Source organism: Parasteatoda tepidariorum, chromosome 11, assembly GCF_982258835.1.
Source record: "Parasteatoda tepidariorum strain Cologne lab strain chromosome 11, Ptep-v5.0, whole genome shotgun sequence".
NCBI classification, from domain to species: Eukaryota; Metazoa; Arthropoda; class Arachnida; order Araneae; family Theridiidae; genus Parasteatoda; species Parasteatoda tepidariorum.
The window spans coordinates 2019136-2035595 of record NC_141765.1 but is presented as its reverse complement, the minus strand read 5'-3'; the positions used below and the strand labels follow the sequence as shown (position 1 = coordinate 2035595).

Sequence of the window (16460 nt, the reverse complement as noted above, 5' to 3'; positions counted from 1 at the left end):
GATATCTCTCCCCCCACCGTTACCCCCTCGTAAGGTCAGAGATAAGGAGCATTATTGCAACTCTTTCTGCAAGAGGTGGTGGAAGGAGGGGTGAGACAAAAGGGCAGGGGAAAAACGCTTCCAGTGTCTGAATTCCAAGAACCAGTCGCCTAGTGCGAATGGCAAAATTAGCCAAGTGGAAATTTCCGCAAAAGTTGACTGGAGAACAGCAATTTCCCAGTGCATTATTATTTAAAGTGTCATTTCATCCGGAGTTCATAACTTCCCCATGACATATTAAACAGAGTTTGTTAACACTGAATCCAATGCAAATCAATCGGGACTTGAAAAAAAGCGTCAAAATAACCGGAGTGGTGAATTAAGCGAGCGTCAAACTATCGAGGTCCGACTGTACCACTGTATAAAAAATATTAAAATTTGAAAAGCCATGTGAAAAAGGCTGAAAACTATAAATAATTTCCAAAAACCTACCATCTAAAGATGAGAAATTACGATGGAATCATCACAAATGTATTAAATATATAATTTTAAACATTATATTTGGGAAACTCATTGGGAAACGCCAGGAAAAATGATGAATTACTGCTGAAAAAACAATCCGAAACTTCAGGACCACTTGGAAGAAATATGGGAGAAAACTTTTTTGTGTCATTCTTAGCTCACGGAAGCTTCGATCACTTGTTGTTTGGAAACATTTCCCTGTTTTATTAAAAAAATTTAAAAATTCCCTGATATTTCCAGAACCAATAAATTCCCTGATAATTTCAGGTTTTCTCTATTTTCTCTGTCGCTGGGCACCCTGAAACAGTAATGTTTACATATTGGTCTTTTAAGAATTAATTAATTGAATTTCAGAAACGCTTATTTGTTCCTGTTATTTTGTAAAAATATGACTTAAATTATAACCTTGTTTTATTAGTTACTTTATAAAAGTTACTGTTTTTACTAATAGTTAAATAAATGTGTTTCCTTAAAATTACATTAATTTATAGATTTGAGATTTGTACAAAAACAATTTCTCGTGATTTGTAAAATCATTTTACGTAAAAAATACTTATAAAAGTATAGTTCAAGAAGCTACTTTTACAGCTTTTATACAGGGTGGCCACTTAAATCAGGTTTCAAATTTCCCTGATTTTTCCAGGTAAAAATCTTAAAATTACCAGGTCAGTACGCTTTTTTTCACAAGAAGTTAAGGGATGGGTATAAGAAAAATATCAATACTATAAAGTATTTTATTTAATATACTATTTTTTTTTATATACATCATCTTGAATAAATAGACTAAATTTATTTTAACAACTTAGCAAGATTTTGTTCTTTACCTTTTAAACTTTTTATGTTTTGGTACAACATTAATTTTTAAAAAATTAAGATAGATGTGGAGAAAATATGTTTAGCCTGTAGAATATATTGTTTTTATTAAATAAAAAATGTTTTAATGTGTTGCTTTAAATAGTTTTTGCTTCAAGAGTACCAAATGGTAAATAGAGAATGACCTAAAAAACCTTGGATAAGTACTGTTTAACATATTTTCATTAAGCAAAAGAAAATAATTCCTTGTGATTATACATCAATAAATTTTTATATTTATTTACATTTCAATATAGAGCAATTTTAAACTGTATTTTATCTACACGGTGTTCATGATAAAATTCATTGATCATATTTTCTTTAAACCAATATCTAAAGCCAAATGTTTAAGCAGTGTTGTTTTAGAATTAACATTATTATTTTTAGAGATAATCAGAATTCAAAAATTAAAGTTGCAAATGCAAAACTGTCAAATTTATTGTTACACTCAAAGGTGCAATTAATTAAAGGTTCATTTCGTTGGCCATAATTTCTTAGTTAACTCTATCTTGAATAACTATTTTTAGTTAACTCATTTATCTTTTAGTTGACATGCATTAAGAAAACAGAATATTTCTCCTCAATTATTGTCTTGAAAACTGTTCTGGCACATTTTTCTTTTAAGAATTTTGTTATCTTCTTTTATGTAATAAAAAAAATTAGGAGCTAATTGGTGCCATATCATATTTAGTTCCCAAAAATCATGATTCAATGCAAGAATGAGGATTCTGGGTAGTAGATACCAGCTGGAAAAAAAAAGGGTTGAGTTTTTTGCCAAGAAACAGTCTCCAGGAGGTTCATGGTGCCCAAAAGAAAATTCCCATTAAACTTGACCTCATTCCCTGGTGGAACTTCTTTCCAGGGAGCTCAAGGTAGGGTACATTGTATTTACTCAATTTATTTTTTATTTTTGTACAATATAAATGAAGTTAATCAAGTTGCTTTGAACAGTCTTATCGTCTCTTTGTTGTTATTGTTCTTCGGATAAGACTTATGGCTAAAAAAAAAAGAAAAAAGGAATTTATTAATCTGAAAATAAATTTGTCAGCCTGAAAAGCAACAAAAAAGAATTTTTCCAAGAAGGGATTAGCTAAGCTGAAGGGATGAAATAGAAGAAGGGATGAATAGCAATTTTTTTAATCATAAAAATATTGCTCTCTAAATCTAGAATTTGCTTATCAAAAGCTAGTCATGATGCAATAGACTTAACATTTTACAAACCAAGTATTTTTGATTTTTAGGTTAAATACACATTCTCATTAAATCAGGGCTCATAATAAGTGAATGTTAAGGTATAAATAACATTTTCAAAATAGTTTGAGAAAATGCAATGATTTTCTGTAAAAGGATCCAAGGTTGAGTGATGTACTTTGTAATGTCAACAAAGAGAATATGGATTAAAAATCTAGAAATAATTGTTTTAATGACAAGATAATATATATATATATATATATATATATATATATATATATATATATATATATATATATATATATATATATATATATATATATATATATATATATATATATATATATATATATATATATAAATTAATAACTTTAAACCAACATATTGCACCAAATAGATTCTTTACCCAAACATTTATTATAAAGTTTATCACTATCTCTGAACTTGAAAGTAACAAATTTTTATGTGAGAAATCTGTAGTCAAATATTTTTTTTTCAAAATTTCAAGAAGATCCATAAAAATTTCAGAATATACTTGGCAGAATATGTATAAAGTCAGAGAAAAGTTTGAAATGTGAGTTACAAAAACAGGAGTAGCTAAACTAAAGAGAAGTTGAAAAGATCCAGATCAATACCTTCTTTAGAAGCACTATTAGTTTCCTTATCATTCTTAGAGCATAAAGAATGCGTCACAAGATTAATAATACAGCATGAGGAGATTCTAATTACATCAGAAGGTCTATGGGACCTTTATCACAGTTTCAAGAGATAATTGTCTTACATGAATTAATTTATATAATTTAATGAAAGAAACTACTCACATTAGATGATTCTATGTGTGACAACCCCCTGAAATGGCTGTTTTTAGAAATTTCTTCCTGAAATAAAAATAGAAAACACAAATATTAGTATGAAATGAATAGAAACATAAATTTTATAACATGTAAAGTTAGATATCATATTTTAATTGAATTCTCAAATTCTTAAAATTATATCACTGCAGTAAAAGCAAAAAAAAAGAGAGAATGTTAAAACTTTCTTGCATAATTATGAAGGAAGGGGAGGATGATATTCCCTTATTTACTGCTGACAAGAAAGTGTCCAAAATTACAAAAAATAAATAAAGCTTCAACTCATTATATACAGGGCTTAATACTAACAATAGTCCCCTGGTCAAAGACCTCTAATATTTGATCCACACCATTATAAAATTATTATCAGTGGTCCCTCGAACCAGCAATAGGTGTAAAGGTATAACCAAACGAAGTCAACCAAAATCTCCACTTCAGGTAAAACATAACACTGAGCATTATATTAAAACTCGTAGTGCACCTATCTATTCTAAAGCTTGAAAAGTAACTCCTAAAAATTTACAGGCTTCAAAGCGAGAAATTTGAGTATATCCCAGGGTTGGTGTAGACCGTCAAAAAGTGCATGGGTTAGCCCACATAACATAGTACCCAAAAAGAATGATTGGAGGTCATACGGAGAATATAGGTGGTTAAATTCTCAAACTGTTTCCGATTCCTCGTGTGCATGATTTTGCTCATAATCTTTATATTAAAATGATTTTTTCGACTATTGATCTTGTAAGAGCTTATCCCCAGGTACCAGTTGCTGCTGCTGATGTTCCAAAAACAGCTGTCGTAGCTCCGTTTTGGTTGATTGAATTCTTTTTATGTTGTTTGGGTTTGTTGGGTACAAACATTTCTGAGATTTATGTATGAGACTGTAGAAGATCAAAACTTTTGTTTTATTTATCTCCACAATCTACTCGTTGCATCTGAAAATGAAACTCAGCATTTAAAATATCTGGAAGAAATTTTTTATAGATTACCAAAATACAGACTTTTTTGCAATGTGGAAAAATGGGTTTTGGGGCAACTGTCTATAAAATTCTTCGAATATGTGATTGCTGAAAGGGGAATTCAACCATTACGAGAAAGTTAAGGCAATAAACAAATATCCACAGTCTAAGACGGCTAAAGAGTCAAGGCAGTTTTTAGCTCTAATTAACTTTTATCAAAAATTCTTGAAAAATGCTGTAATCGATACAGTCTGATTACCTTAAAGGAGCTAAGAAAAATTATAATTGACCTATCATTTAGACGATGGAAGCAAAACTTGATTTTGATAAATGAAAGATTAGTATAATCGAATCAACCACGTCAGTGCACCCGTCTGAGGATGCGAAATTATCTTTAGTGTATGATACTTCTAAACCGGCTATTGGAGCAGTTGTAAGTCAAAGAAAAGGAAAGGACTTCAAACCTTTGACATTTTCCCCCATAAGCTTCCCACAGCTGAGCAGCGTTATAGTGTTTATGATTGAAGCTATTTAAGCGTCTATTCGTCATTTTTCTTACTTATAGGTAGGGCGCGAACTTTCCATTTATACTGTCGGGTTGGTAACCTCGTCACATTGCGGTAGTGATGTCAGGTTGGTAACCTCGTCACATTGTGCTAGTGATGTCGGGTTGGTAACCTCGTCACACTGTGGTAGTGACACCTATAGATAAAAACAAGAAACGCTTCGGAAATAACTTCTACTTACACTTCAAACGGGGATTCCCCGTAATATGTAAACACTCAAGTGAGCGATTTAACTGGGAAAAATAAAGATGTGATTACAAAAAGTTGTCTCTTGTTATTTGCAGTTTCTAAAGAATATTATTACTTTAAATATAGTAAGCCGAATAGAATATCCCTTGCCTGAAACTATACATGAACTTCGCTCCTTCTTAGGAATGGTTAATTTTTATCGAAATTACTTAAAGAATGCCGCAAAAACTCAAGCTCCTTTGCATGAACTTTTGAAGGGATCTACAAAAAAGGATCGACGCAAAGTACCGTGGACTGATGCAACCAAAGAAAGTTTTGAAAAATGTAAACAAGATATTGCTCAAGTAGCGTTAATGGCCTATCCCAATTCGGATTACCCTCTGGCACTTCTCACAGATGCTTCTGATTGGGCTATTGGATCAGTAATTCAGCAAAAAGAACCAAATGGTTGGAAACCTATTGCATTTTTTTCAAAAAAGCTCAATGATGCCCAGAAAAATTATAGCGTCTACGACCGCGAACTTTTGGGTATATACTTATCTATTAAACATTTCAAACACTTACTTGAAGGTCGTGATTTTAAAATATATACCGACCACAAACCTTTAATATACGCATTTAAACAAAAGAATAATAAAGCCTCTCCAAGACAGCTAAGACATTTGCAATATATTTCACAGTTCTCTACTAACCTATGCCATATAAGTGGTCAAAACAATGTGGTTGCAGACAGGCTTTCTAGAATAGAAGACATCGATTCACCTGTTATTGATTTTGACCAGCTAGCAGATGCACAAATTAATGATGATGAACTGCAACAGTTAAAATTACATTCCAATTCATTAAAATTTAAACAACACCAGCTACCATCAGGAAAACTCTTAGATTGCGATATTTCTACTTCAAATATTAGACCATTCATACCTAAAAACTTTCGGATGAGAATGTTTAGTGCAATTCATGGATTAGCTCACCCTGGAATCCGCAGTACCGTAAAAGAAATGACTAAAAGATTCATTTGGCCAGAAATAAAAAAAGATGTTAGACAGTGGGCTCAAACATGCATTGACTGTCAGAAAAATAAAATCACAAAACATACAAAATCTGAATATGCACAATTTCAAGCACCGGATGAAAGATTTAGTGTAGTGCACATTGACTTAATTGGCCCTTATTCACCTTCTAACGGATATACCTACTGTTTGACGTGTATTGATAGGTTTACCTCTTGGATGGAAGTGGTACCGCTATCAAATATCACTGCTGAAAGTATCGCAAGAGCATTCTATGAAAATTGGATTACCCGATTTGGTGTTCCTTCTCGCGTTATTACTGACAAAGGAACTCAGTTCATTTCAGAACTATTTCGAAATTTGGCTTCATTATGTGGTGTAAAGATAAACCATACAACTTCTTACCATCCTCAAAGTAACGGAAAAATTGAGCGTTTTCACCGCACATTAAAAACAGCTATAAGGTGTCATAACTCTCTCCGCTGGACAGAAACATTGCCAACAATTCTAATGGGTTTGCGAGCTGCAATGCACGATGACTGTAAGTATACAATAGCTGAAATGGCTTATGGTAAAACTATTAAGTTACCTGGCGAATTTTTTGAAGAATCTGAATTGCCAATATCTAATGACAATTTTGTTAATAATCTTCGAAATCAAATGGCACTCTTGAAGCCCTATCAATCCAAATTAAAATGTAAACAAAAAATTTTAATCCCGAAAGATTTGCATACTTGTTCGCATGTGTTCCTCCGGATCGACAAAGTAAAAAAACCACTTGAACCCCCATATGAAGGACCCTTTTTGGTATTAAAAAGAAACGCAAAATATTTTCTAATTTCAATTAAAAACAAGCAAGTTAATGTCTCCATAGATAGACTAAAACCTGCGTATGTGTTGCAACCTGATGAAACTTTGCCTCGAACTTCAGAAAATGATCTTGCATCCATTCCAGTGCCAAGTAAAGAAAAACAAGTAGAACAACAACCTGAGAAAAGAACACATTGTGGAAGACGAGTTAGACTTCCTGTTCGATTTAAAGACTTTACTGACTCTTATTGAAATATTTACTTAAAATTTATGTTTAGTTCTTTATGTTTTCCATCTTTATTTACATAATTTGTATATAAAAATAAGTGTATTAATATGTATTCTACTCCTACCATGTTTTCAAAGTAACGTAACTTCGTTACTGGTAGGGGAGTGATGTCGGGTTGGTAACCTCGTCACATTGCGGTAGTGATGTCAGGTTGGTAACCTCGTCACATTGTGCTAGTGATGTCGGGTTGGTAACCTCGTCACACTGTGGTAGTGACACCTATAGATAAAAACAAGAAACGCTTCCGAAATAACTTCTACTTACACTTCAAACGGGGATTCCCCGTAATATGTAAACACTCAAGTGAGCGATTTAACTGGGAAAAATAAAGATGTGATTACAAAAAGTTGTCTCTTGTTATTTGCAGTTTCTAAAGAATATTATTACTTTAAATATAGTAAGCCGCTACAATACCGATCATAAACCTTTAATATACACTTTTATTCAAAGCACGGGAAACATTCTCTACATCAAATTTGGTATCCTTTTTTCTCAACAGGATAGCTAGATTTTGTGTTCCTGAGAGGCTTACAAGAGATCAGGAAAGATAGTTTGAAAGTGATCTATTCCGAGAATTTGCCAGTATTATAGGTATTAAGCTCATTCATACCACACATTATTATCCTCAATCCAATGGATATGTTGAGAGAATACATAGGCAAATAAAGAGTACAATTTGAGCTCATTCGATAGATAGGCGCACTTTAGTATTGCCTTCTATATTACTGGGCGTTAGAGCTTCAATGAAAGAAACTTTAACATGTTCTGTTACTGAGATGGTGCATAGTGCACATTTAACTTTGCCTGGAGAATTTCTTTCTAAGTCTAAAAATGTAGCTACTAATGATTTTCGTACAGCGTTGCAACATAGTGTTAAATCTTTGTGACCAACTCCTACCTCAAAACTTTATGGGAAAACCATTTTTGTTTATTAAAAATTTAATAGCAGTATTCATGTTCTTCCTTGACTAGGCGGAATAAGGAAATCTCATGTTCCTTCACACAGTGGACCATATCTAGTACTATCTAGGTCTCCAAAGTGTTTCACAATTTAAGTTGGATCCTGCCAGCAGACTGTTAGCATAGACAGTTTAAAGTCAGCCTTTCAGCTTTCTGAAGTAAAGATTAATCATGAAAAATTTTCTGTGTGACTGTCTTCCAGACAATGTTGGGGAGCTTGTGGCGGCTTTTGATAAATAAACATTTTGGTCGTGTATTTTGTTAAGTTTGATTTTTATCAAGAGAAGTTTCATTTATGTTAAAGTAGAAACATTAACAAATCCATATATGAATGTATTGGATTTATACAGAATATTAATCAAATATACAAGACAACACCAAAAATTATGGAGATTGTAGACAATATTATTAAATCTTTACGAACTTGTAAAAAGAAAAAAAATATTATAAGAAATTAAAATTAAGAAAAATATTATAATACTATTATAGGAAATTGAACTTACATCACCACTGTTAAGATTGAAAACTTTAAGTTCCCCAAGAGCACGGCCATCAGTTCCAACGAGAATCCTTGGTCGTCTTTCACTATCATAGTTCTACAAAAAAGTTCATTGATAGCATTTAGTTGCAAAATTTATAAGTTAATAAGGACAATAATAATAGAGACATAATATACTTTAATATATTTAGAGCGCATATTTTTTATTATAAATTACTACTTAGCTCATAAATGTTTAAAATTTAGAAATAAAAGTAGAAAAAAAGAATAGCGTGTAATAAAAGTTTAAAATTTAAACAAAAATTGCTTTTTTTAAGCTCCCATTTTTAATGTATAATAGACACAATTATAAACAGGCAAAAATCAAAAACATTAATTCTACTACAACCAATGTAATTGTTTTTCCATAAAAAACTAATCTGGGGATAATCTAAAAGTGTTTAGGAACTCATGCCTTAGCCTGAAAAATTGCAAAGAACTCATTTAAATAACTCCATAAGCATTAATTGAAATTTTTGTGAAATATTTCAAATTAAAAAAAAAAACATAAATCTTTCAAAGTGTAAGGGTGTATAGAAATAGGCTGACAATGTGAATTCAAACTGTACAGTAACAAACTATTAGGGATATCTATGTTTGTTATTAATGCCTGGTTTTTAAATTATAATTTTATTTGTACTTTCATGATCTTTAATCTTGTATTTGAATGTTTTAAGAAACTGTAATGAACATACAAAGAAGGAACAACAGGAAAAATCACAGTCGCCTTCAGCATCTCTATAGGCTCGAACAAACCGGAATCTAGAAATAAATTAAGCATTTGGTATTAATTTCTTAAAGGTTAGCGACTTTCTTAAAAAACAATACATCTTTTACATAACTAGTAAGAAAGATAGTTTGAAAAACTCATAAGCATAAAATATAGGAAACCAGACATTTCATCAAAGTAAGACATAAGAAACTTACTTATTATAGATACACTTCAGATCGAGCGAAGATCCACCAATGCCACCATGTTTATGGTAAATCTAAAAAAATTAAGTTAAACCGTAACATTACTCTAAGAAAAAGGAGCAGTTTGGATATTTTTGGTTCAAATATATTTAATACCTAGTTAATAAATTCACTCATGAGAACATATGCTTGAAAAATGTTATTTTGAGATAATTTTACTTTACGTTTCTATGAGTATGTTCCGTTCTTATGAGAACTAATAAAAATGTGTTCTGTTTTGTTCACTTGAGTTTGCAATGTGAGATTTAACCTAGGTTACTTACATGCATGTTTTCATGATTGTTCCAAATTTAACTGAAGGCTGCCACTACAGAAAAAGTTTTATAGGCTACATTTGAGCTTCCCAGAATTATGTTGAATACTAGGACCTTCACTTATCATAGATATTTTTTTACAAAATAATAATGAGACAAAACACAATATTTTAATTTTTTAACTCAGTTTGACACATTTTAAAACATCACTAAATTAAGTTAATAAGGCTATCAAGAAAGTTATAAAAAATTTTTAAAAAATGGATTTTTCTTTCTTTTTTTGTTAGCAAAAAGTTCTTTATGGATTTAAAAGAAAAAGAATCAAACATTCAGTTTCAAAACACATTTGAAAACAAAATTGAACAATTGAATTTGAAACAATCACGCTTTATGGCGATTCACAGTTTAAACAACAAGTGTTTCATAAAAATATAGCACGAATGAAATTTTCTCAAATTTTAAATACATAATTACTCTTTCTAATATTTTCTCCTTTATAACTTTAAGCTTTTATGCATTAGGTCAAAAATATTTGGTTTTCAAACAATTAGATTTTAAGACAAATATAATAACAGTAAAAAATTTCTGAAATTCTAGTCAGGAAATTTTAGTTTAGCATGTTAAAAAAATGGATTTTTCCTTCTTTTTTTGTTAAATTATTTACGGATTTAATAAAAATTATTCAAAAATTCAGTTTTCAAAACATATTTGAAGACAATTCTATTTATTTTACTTTTGAAATAGGTAAAAAGTTCAAAACATTTGACACTAGTTCCAATTAAATGCTGCAGTGAGAATTTTCTTTCAGTTGACAAAAAATTTATTCTTTCTAGAAGGAGTCCATGAAAGGAGGGATGTAAGGATTTACACTAATAATTTTTAAACAATTTTTGGCATGTAGAAATGTCTAAAACATGTTCAATAACCTAAACATGAGGTTAGGATGATCAGAAATTTATCTATGTTATTTAATGTGCATTTAATTAGCTTTTAGTACCGTTAGTGTTTTGAGTCTGGATATGATGCATTGTTACCTATGAAAATCACTGTTTCTTTAACAGAATCTTCTAAGTACCTGTCTGACAATTTTCTATAATTTATTGATACAATTTATATCCTATAAACGATGCTCTTTGACATAAATGAGAGTACTCTCTGATTTCTAAATACACTTTAAACTTTTATATTTCCTTACAAGATATCTTTGAAATATATAGAGGTTCTTCGTATCAATTGTGCTAATATGGGTCATAATTGCTCAAATGATCAACATTGTACTTCTTTTGATCAGTTTTAGTCATTAAAAAAGGCTAATACACAAAGTAAAACTATAAGATTTCCATTTTCAGGAACTTCTCTTGCTATTATATTTCTTTTCAGATATATTCTACTCTTTTTAACACCTCAGATGAAATAAGATCGAGTAAAATTTACATTCAGATTAAAATTTATTTTTTAATATATTTTCATTCCAACTAAAAAGTTAATGCAAAGTTTCCAAATGCTCATTTGTAGCCTGAATCAAGATATATTTGTTGACATGGTATCAACGATTTCAATCAATACTACTTAAACAGTTAGAAATCTGCCACTATTAGAAAGTTTTATTTTGCATTGAGAATTCTTATTTAGGCACTTTCCTTTCGAATTTCTTACATTATTATTGAGTTATTATGTGCAAAAATTTTTAATTTAAAAAAAGGCCCAGTTTTCAATTTTATTTATAATTAAGCACATCCTAATTACTTTCAAAAACTAGTTTAATTAATAATAAAAAAAACTATCAGGTGAAACCTTATTTTTCAGGCAGAAATTTTAATCTTTCTTAACATTTTCATTATTTTTGTCATAAGACATAGTTGAGAAATTTTTTTTTTTTAGATGAAGTGCATTACAGTACAGTCCGCAAAAAAAAAAGATATCACCCTGAATAACTTTCGTTCTAATGATCCGATTTTCACGAACTAAGTGTCAATCTTAATGGTTCCTGGGGGTGACCTCAAATATGCTAATTAATTAGTGCTAACTATTAATTAAGTTACGAAATCAGACACAAAAACGTACTTTCTCTGAATAAACATATCTTTTTTTTTACGTATTTGGAATCTAGACACTTGAATTAGGGGGGGTAGACAAAATTTTAAAACAATTGGGTCGTAAATTGGGTTGCAATAGAGGTTTATATATTTGGCGATAGTCCAGAAAACCGCCAAAAAAAGTCGCCTGCGCAAATAAATATTTTAAGGTAACCCATTGACTGATTCAAAAGAGAAACGCTTAATTTTACTAGGTTGCTAGGCAACCAATTTCTGACTGTAAAAAAATTGAAATAATGTTTTGTGATTGCTCTGAGAGGTTTAATTAATAGTTAATAGAAAACATCGCGAAGTTTCTAGGCAATAGACAATTTTTAAGTTCATTTATGTCCAAAAAGCAGAAAAAAAAAATTATTTTATTCTCCTTTGAAAAGAAAATTTGAATCGATTTATAAGTTTTTAGAATTTAAATACATTAATGTTACTGATGTTACTGATATTATTTAGATTATGCTATTTTTGCTATGTTTATTTGAGGATTTCATACTAAAATCAAATTAACATAACTTATACAAAATTTTAGCTATATACAAAATTAGCTATATACAAAATTTTAGAGATAATGATTTTTACAACTTTAATCCAGTCTTCTAGGCATGAAAGTTTGAAGGAAAAAAAAGTGCTTGAAAAATAAAATGTAGATTGTATAGTAATTCTAATGCACATTCACAAGGTTTTCTATAATTTACGATATTTCTTTTTTCTATAACTCAATGAATTGCTGAATGTTTAGTGACATTTTAAAAACATTGAAATATTTTATGTTTAAGAATAAGATATTGAAATAACATGTTGCATATTGTATGATTCATTGTTTAAAAAATTGCTTCATTTTGCTAGATATTTACGTTACATGGTTTTCTTTGGATAAAGATGATTAGCAAATAGCATCCACATGTTTCGATACATTCTGAAACTTACGTTCGCAAATTCACCATAAAATGTCGCACAGCATATTCTTCAATTACGATAAGCTACATTTACCACCAAATACTGCTACTATGATTATTTTTGTTTTCTTATATATATATATATATATATATATATATATATATATATATGATACTCTCTTTTTAAACAGAGCTCGTAAGGCCCTTAAGATACTGAAATGGGGGCACGAAAACTTAAAAGATTTTTTTTTCCTAATGCCCGCCTGTGTTAACATCCGTCAATTCAGGCATCTACAGGGCGACAGATATCTGTGTGGCCTAAGGATTCCTAACGAGCATCAAACATTCTCAAAATTAAGTGTTCATTCACTGGAAAATTTAGTGTTTATTCAATTTAAGAACTGTTCCTTCACTTGGTAATCTTACTACTTATTATTTAAGCCACCTAAAGCTTAAAACAATATTATGTAAGTTATCTAAATTTTTTTTACATAATTTGCATTTAATATCAAATATGTCGACATGCATTTAATAACAAATACGTCATTTAGCTAAAATTACAAATTTTGAAATTTTTATGATTTTTTTTTAAAGACAAGCTAAGCTTAAGTATTCCATCACTGGTTAGTTTACCCTATAAGATTTTGAGAAATTTGCGATGTTGTGAGAGATGCTTAAAAATGTTGACTACGTATTTTTATTAATATTTATAAAATATATATTCAAGAAATTGATGAATAATTTATTCCAAATTTATTCATTCGTATGTATATTGTTGAAATTTTATCAGTTATTGAGAAAAAAAAACTAAAAAATAATCACATTAAAGAAGCACAATCTGTTGTATAATCATATTCTATCAGAAGCATGCTTTTATAAAACTCCACATTCTCTGAATAAAATGTATTTTATTCAATAAAATGTTTTATTCAAATTTCTTTACTAAATTGCAAATAGAATTTTAGACGACTAAAAAAGAAACATCATATTTTATAGCTTAAAAAAATAAAAATGAAAAGATAGGCAAACGATTATTAGTGAAAAAAATATGAATGAAATTTTATGCTAAGCGCGCGAAGTCAAGTTCCTCGCAAGTTTATCACATTTTAATATTAATCGCCCCATTTAATCATTTCTTCATTGTCGCCAAATTATTTTTTTAAAAATAATTAATTTTAATTTTTCTCAGCTTCTAATAAATAAAAGCAGTTGAAACTTTAGATTTTTCAATTGAAAAATATGTAGATTAATATGGTATAAAAAAATTCATACCTTGTAATTCGAAAATTTTTCATCCTTAATTTAATTAAATAATAAAAAATAATTGACAATTATTAAAAATTATTTTTTTCGTGAAATTATCTTTGGGTAAATGAGTTTTATGACTGGGTGAAATTTTCTTCGAATTGCTTTATTAGTTTTTAAAATATGACTAAAAACGTAAAAAGTGAAATTAACATTAAAGGGTACGAACTTTGGATCGCTCTCCTGACCAAACTATGGGGACCATATTTCCCAGATTGCGGCTACCCCCTATATTTTGAAGGTTAAGAATCCAAATATGTAAGAAAAAATATATGTTTATTCAGAGAAAGTACGTTTTTGTGTCTGATTTCGTAACTTAATTAGTAGTTAACACTAATTAATTAGCATATTTGAGGTCACCCCCAAGAACCATTAAGATTAACACTTAGTTCGTGAAAATCTGATCATTAGAACGAAAGTTATTCAGGGTGATATCTTTTTTTTTTTGCTGACTGTACATCGGTGAGTTCTAATGGAGAAAACATAAATGTTTTATTTCTTTAATAATGAAAGAAAATTACGTTGAGGCTATAATTTTGTGGGACATTAAATTTTTCAACATGTTAATGTAAAAAAGTTTTTAAAAATTAATGACAAAAAATTGTTTTTTTTTTTTTATAACTAAAAGCAGATGTAGAACATATCTGCAAAATATAGAACAAAACCTACAAACAATAAATCTAATGGTAAAACAAGTACAAACTATCAAACATATCAGAAATGTGGAAAATTGAATATATTGAGCATATAATCAAACATAGATTCGAACGTTGTTGACACATTCGAATCTATGCTCAAATCTATGCTATTCGAATCTATCCTCTGAAGATTTCTCCATGACGACTTCCGATTTATCTATGATCTCCAATTCTTTTAATTAATTGCAAGAAAATCAGACTCTACTGAGTCAGCCCATCTCAACCGAGGCCTTTCCCGCTTTCTTTTTCCAGTGGGTGTAAAAGCAGTATCTTTTATTGTGTTGTCTTCACTTATTCGAAAAACGTGGGCGATCCAATTCATTCCATTTATTTTTATGTACTTAATAATATCAGGTTGTTTATAAATCTTGTACAGTTCAAAGTTAAATGTCCTTCTCTAGTTATTGTTTTCATTTACACCACTAAGTATACTCCGCAAAATCTTTCTCTCAAATATTGCGATACAATTTTCCTCCAGTTTTGTCACTGTCCAAGCTTGTTGTTGATACAAGTTAGACACAATATCAACCATTTAAAAAAAATTTATTTATAATGATAGCAATTGCAAAATACTCTGAATAAAAAATATCTATTATAATGAACTGTGCTCCTAATGAAGACCAATGATTTTGTATAAAAAATTTACCCTTCGTTTGAAATGAAAGGGATAGATCTTTCATAAAATAATAGGTTAAAAAATTTAAATTGATTAAGAATTTATAACAAAGAATAGTGGCATTCTACATCTTTAGTGATTATCCTCTACCTCTTAGAAAATTTGAAGTTTTGTACTGAAACGTTTATTAACAGGAATCTGATAAAAATGGGTGCAAAATAAATAAAGAGCATTTTAGAATTTAAAAATCTTTTACAATACCCAAACACAATATTATATATATTCTAGAATATAGAAACAAAATTAGAAGACATTACTTGTTTTTTGTATATTCTATTTACACAATTAATAGGTGCATTTCTTCTATTTTGAGGCTCTGGACACTTATGAGGACTAAAGAATAAAAAAAAAAGCATGATAATCAAAACCTTTTGATAGCTTCCAAGAGTTTGATAAAACAAGCATTTTAAACTTACGTAAACAAATCAAATGGAGGACAGGCAAGCATAGGGTTCCTACACAAGGAATGGTGTTTTCTTAGATACTCTGTTATTATGGAATGCAAACTGATTCCTGGCTCTGATTCATGAGAAAAATTTATATTTTGACGCTTCATAGCTGGAGTTTGAAAAAAATTTCTTGAACATGCTTGAATAGGTTTCTGAAGCCTGCTAGATATTGGTGATTTATATTCAGGTGCCTAAAAAACCCACAAACCAACATATGTTTAAAAGAAACAATATTGCTAAAAAAAAAGTTTCTAATTTTCGCATTACTTATTTATTCTTCACTAATAATTGTATAGTTACAACCATGGCAAACTAGATGAGTAGAAGGCTGGAGAATGTTTTTACCCACTTCCACATTCTGTCATCCAATTTATGGAAAACTCAGAAAAACACCACTATAT

At 29.7% G+C, this 16460-nt stretch overlaps 1 protein-coding gene across 4 annotated transcripts in view; it reads right to left on the bottom strand.

The window, feature by feature from the left end:
- The window catches only part of mahj (LisH and WD40 domain-containing protein mahjong), a 161543-nt gene that overhangs the window by 50498 nt on the left and 94585 nt on the right, over window positions 1-16460 (bottom strand). For all 4 annotated transcript variants that reach the window (XM_087154784.1, XM_087154786.1, XM_087154785.1 and 1 more), the window contains 6 exons: window positions 16027-16250; window positions 15868-15943; window positions 9644-9705; window positions 9412-9478; window positions 8682-8774; window positions 3366-3422 (listed from right to left, as the gene is read on the bottom strand). In XM_087154784.1, coding sequence (XP_087010910.1) covers window positions 3366-3422; window positions 8682-8774; window positions 9412-9478; window positions 9644-9705; window positions 15868-15943; window positions 16027-16250 — 579 coding nt within the window. The remainder of the gene's footprint in view (window positions 1-3365; window positions 3423-8681; window positions 8775-9411; window positions 9479-9643; window positions 9706-15867; window positions 15944-16026; window positions 16251-16460) is intronic.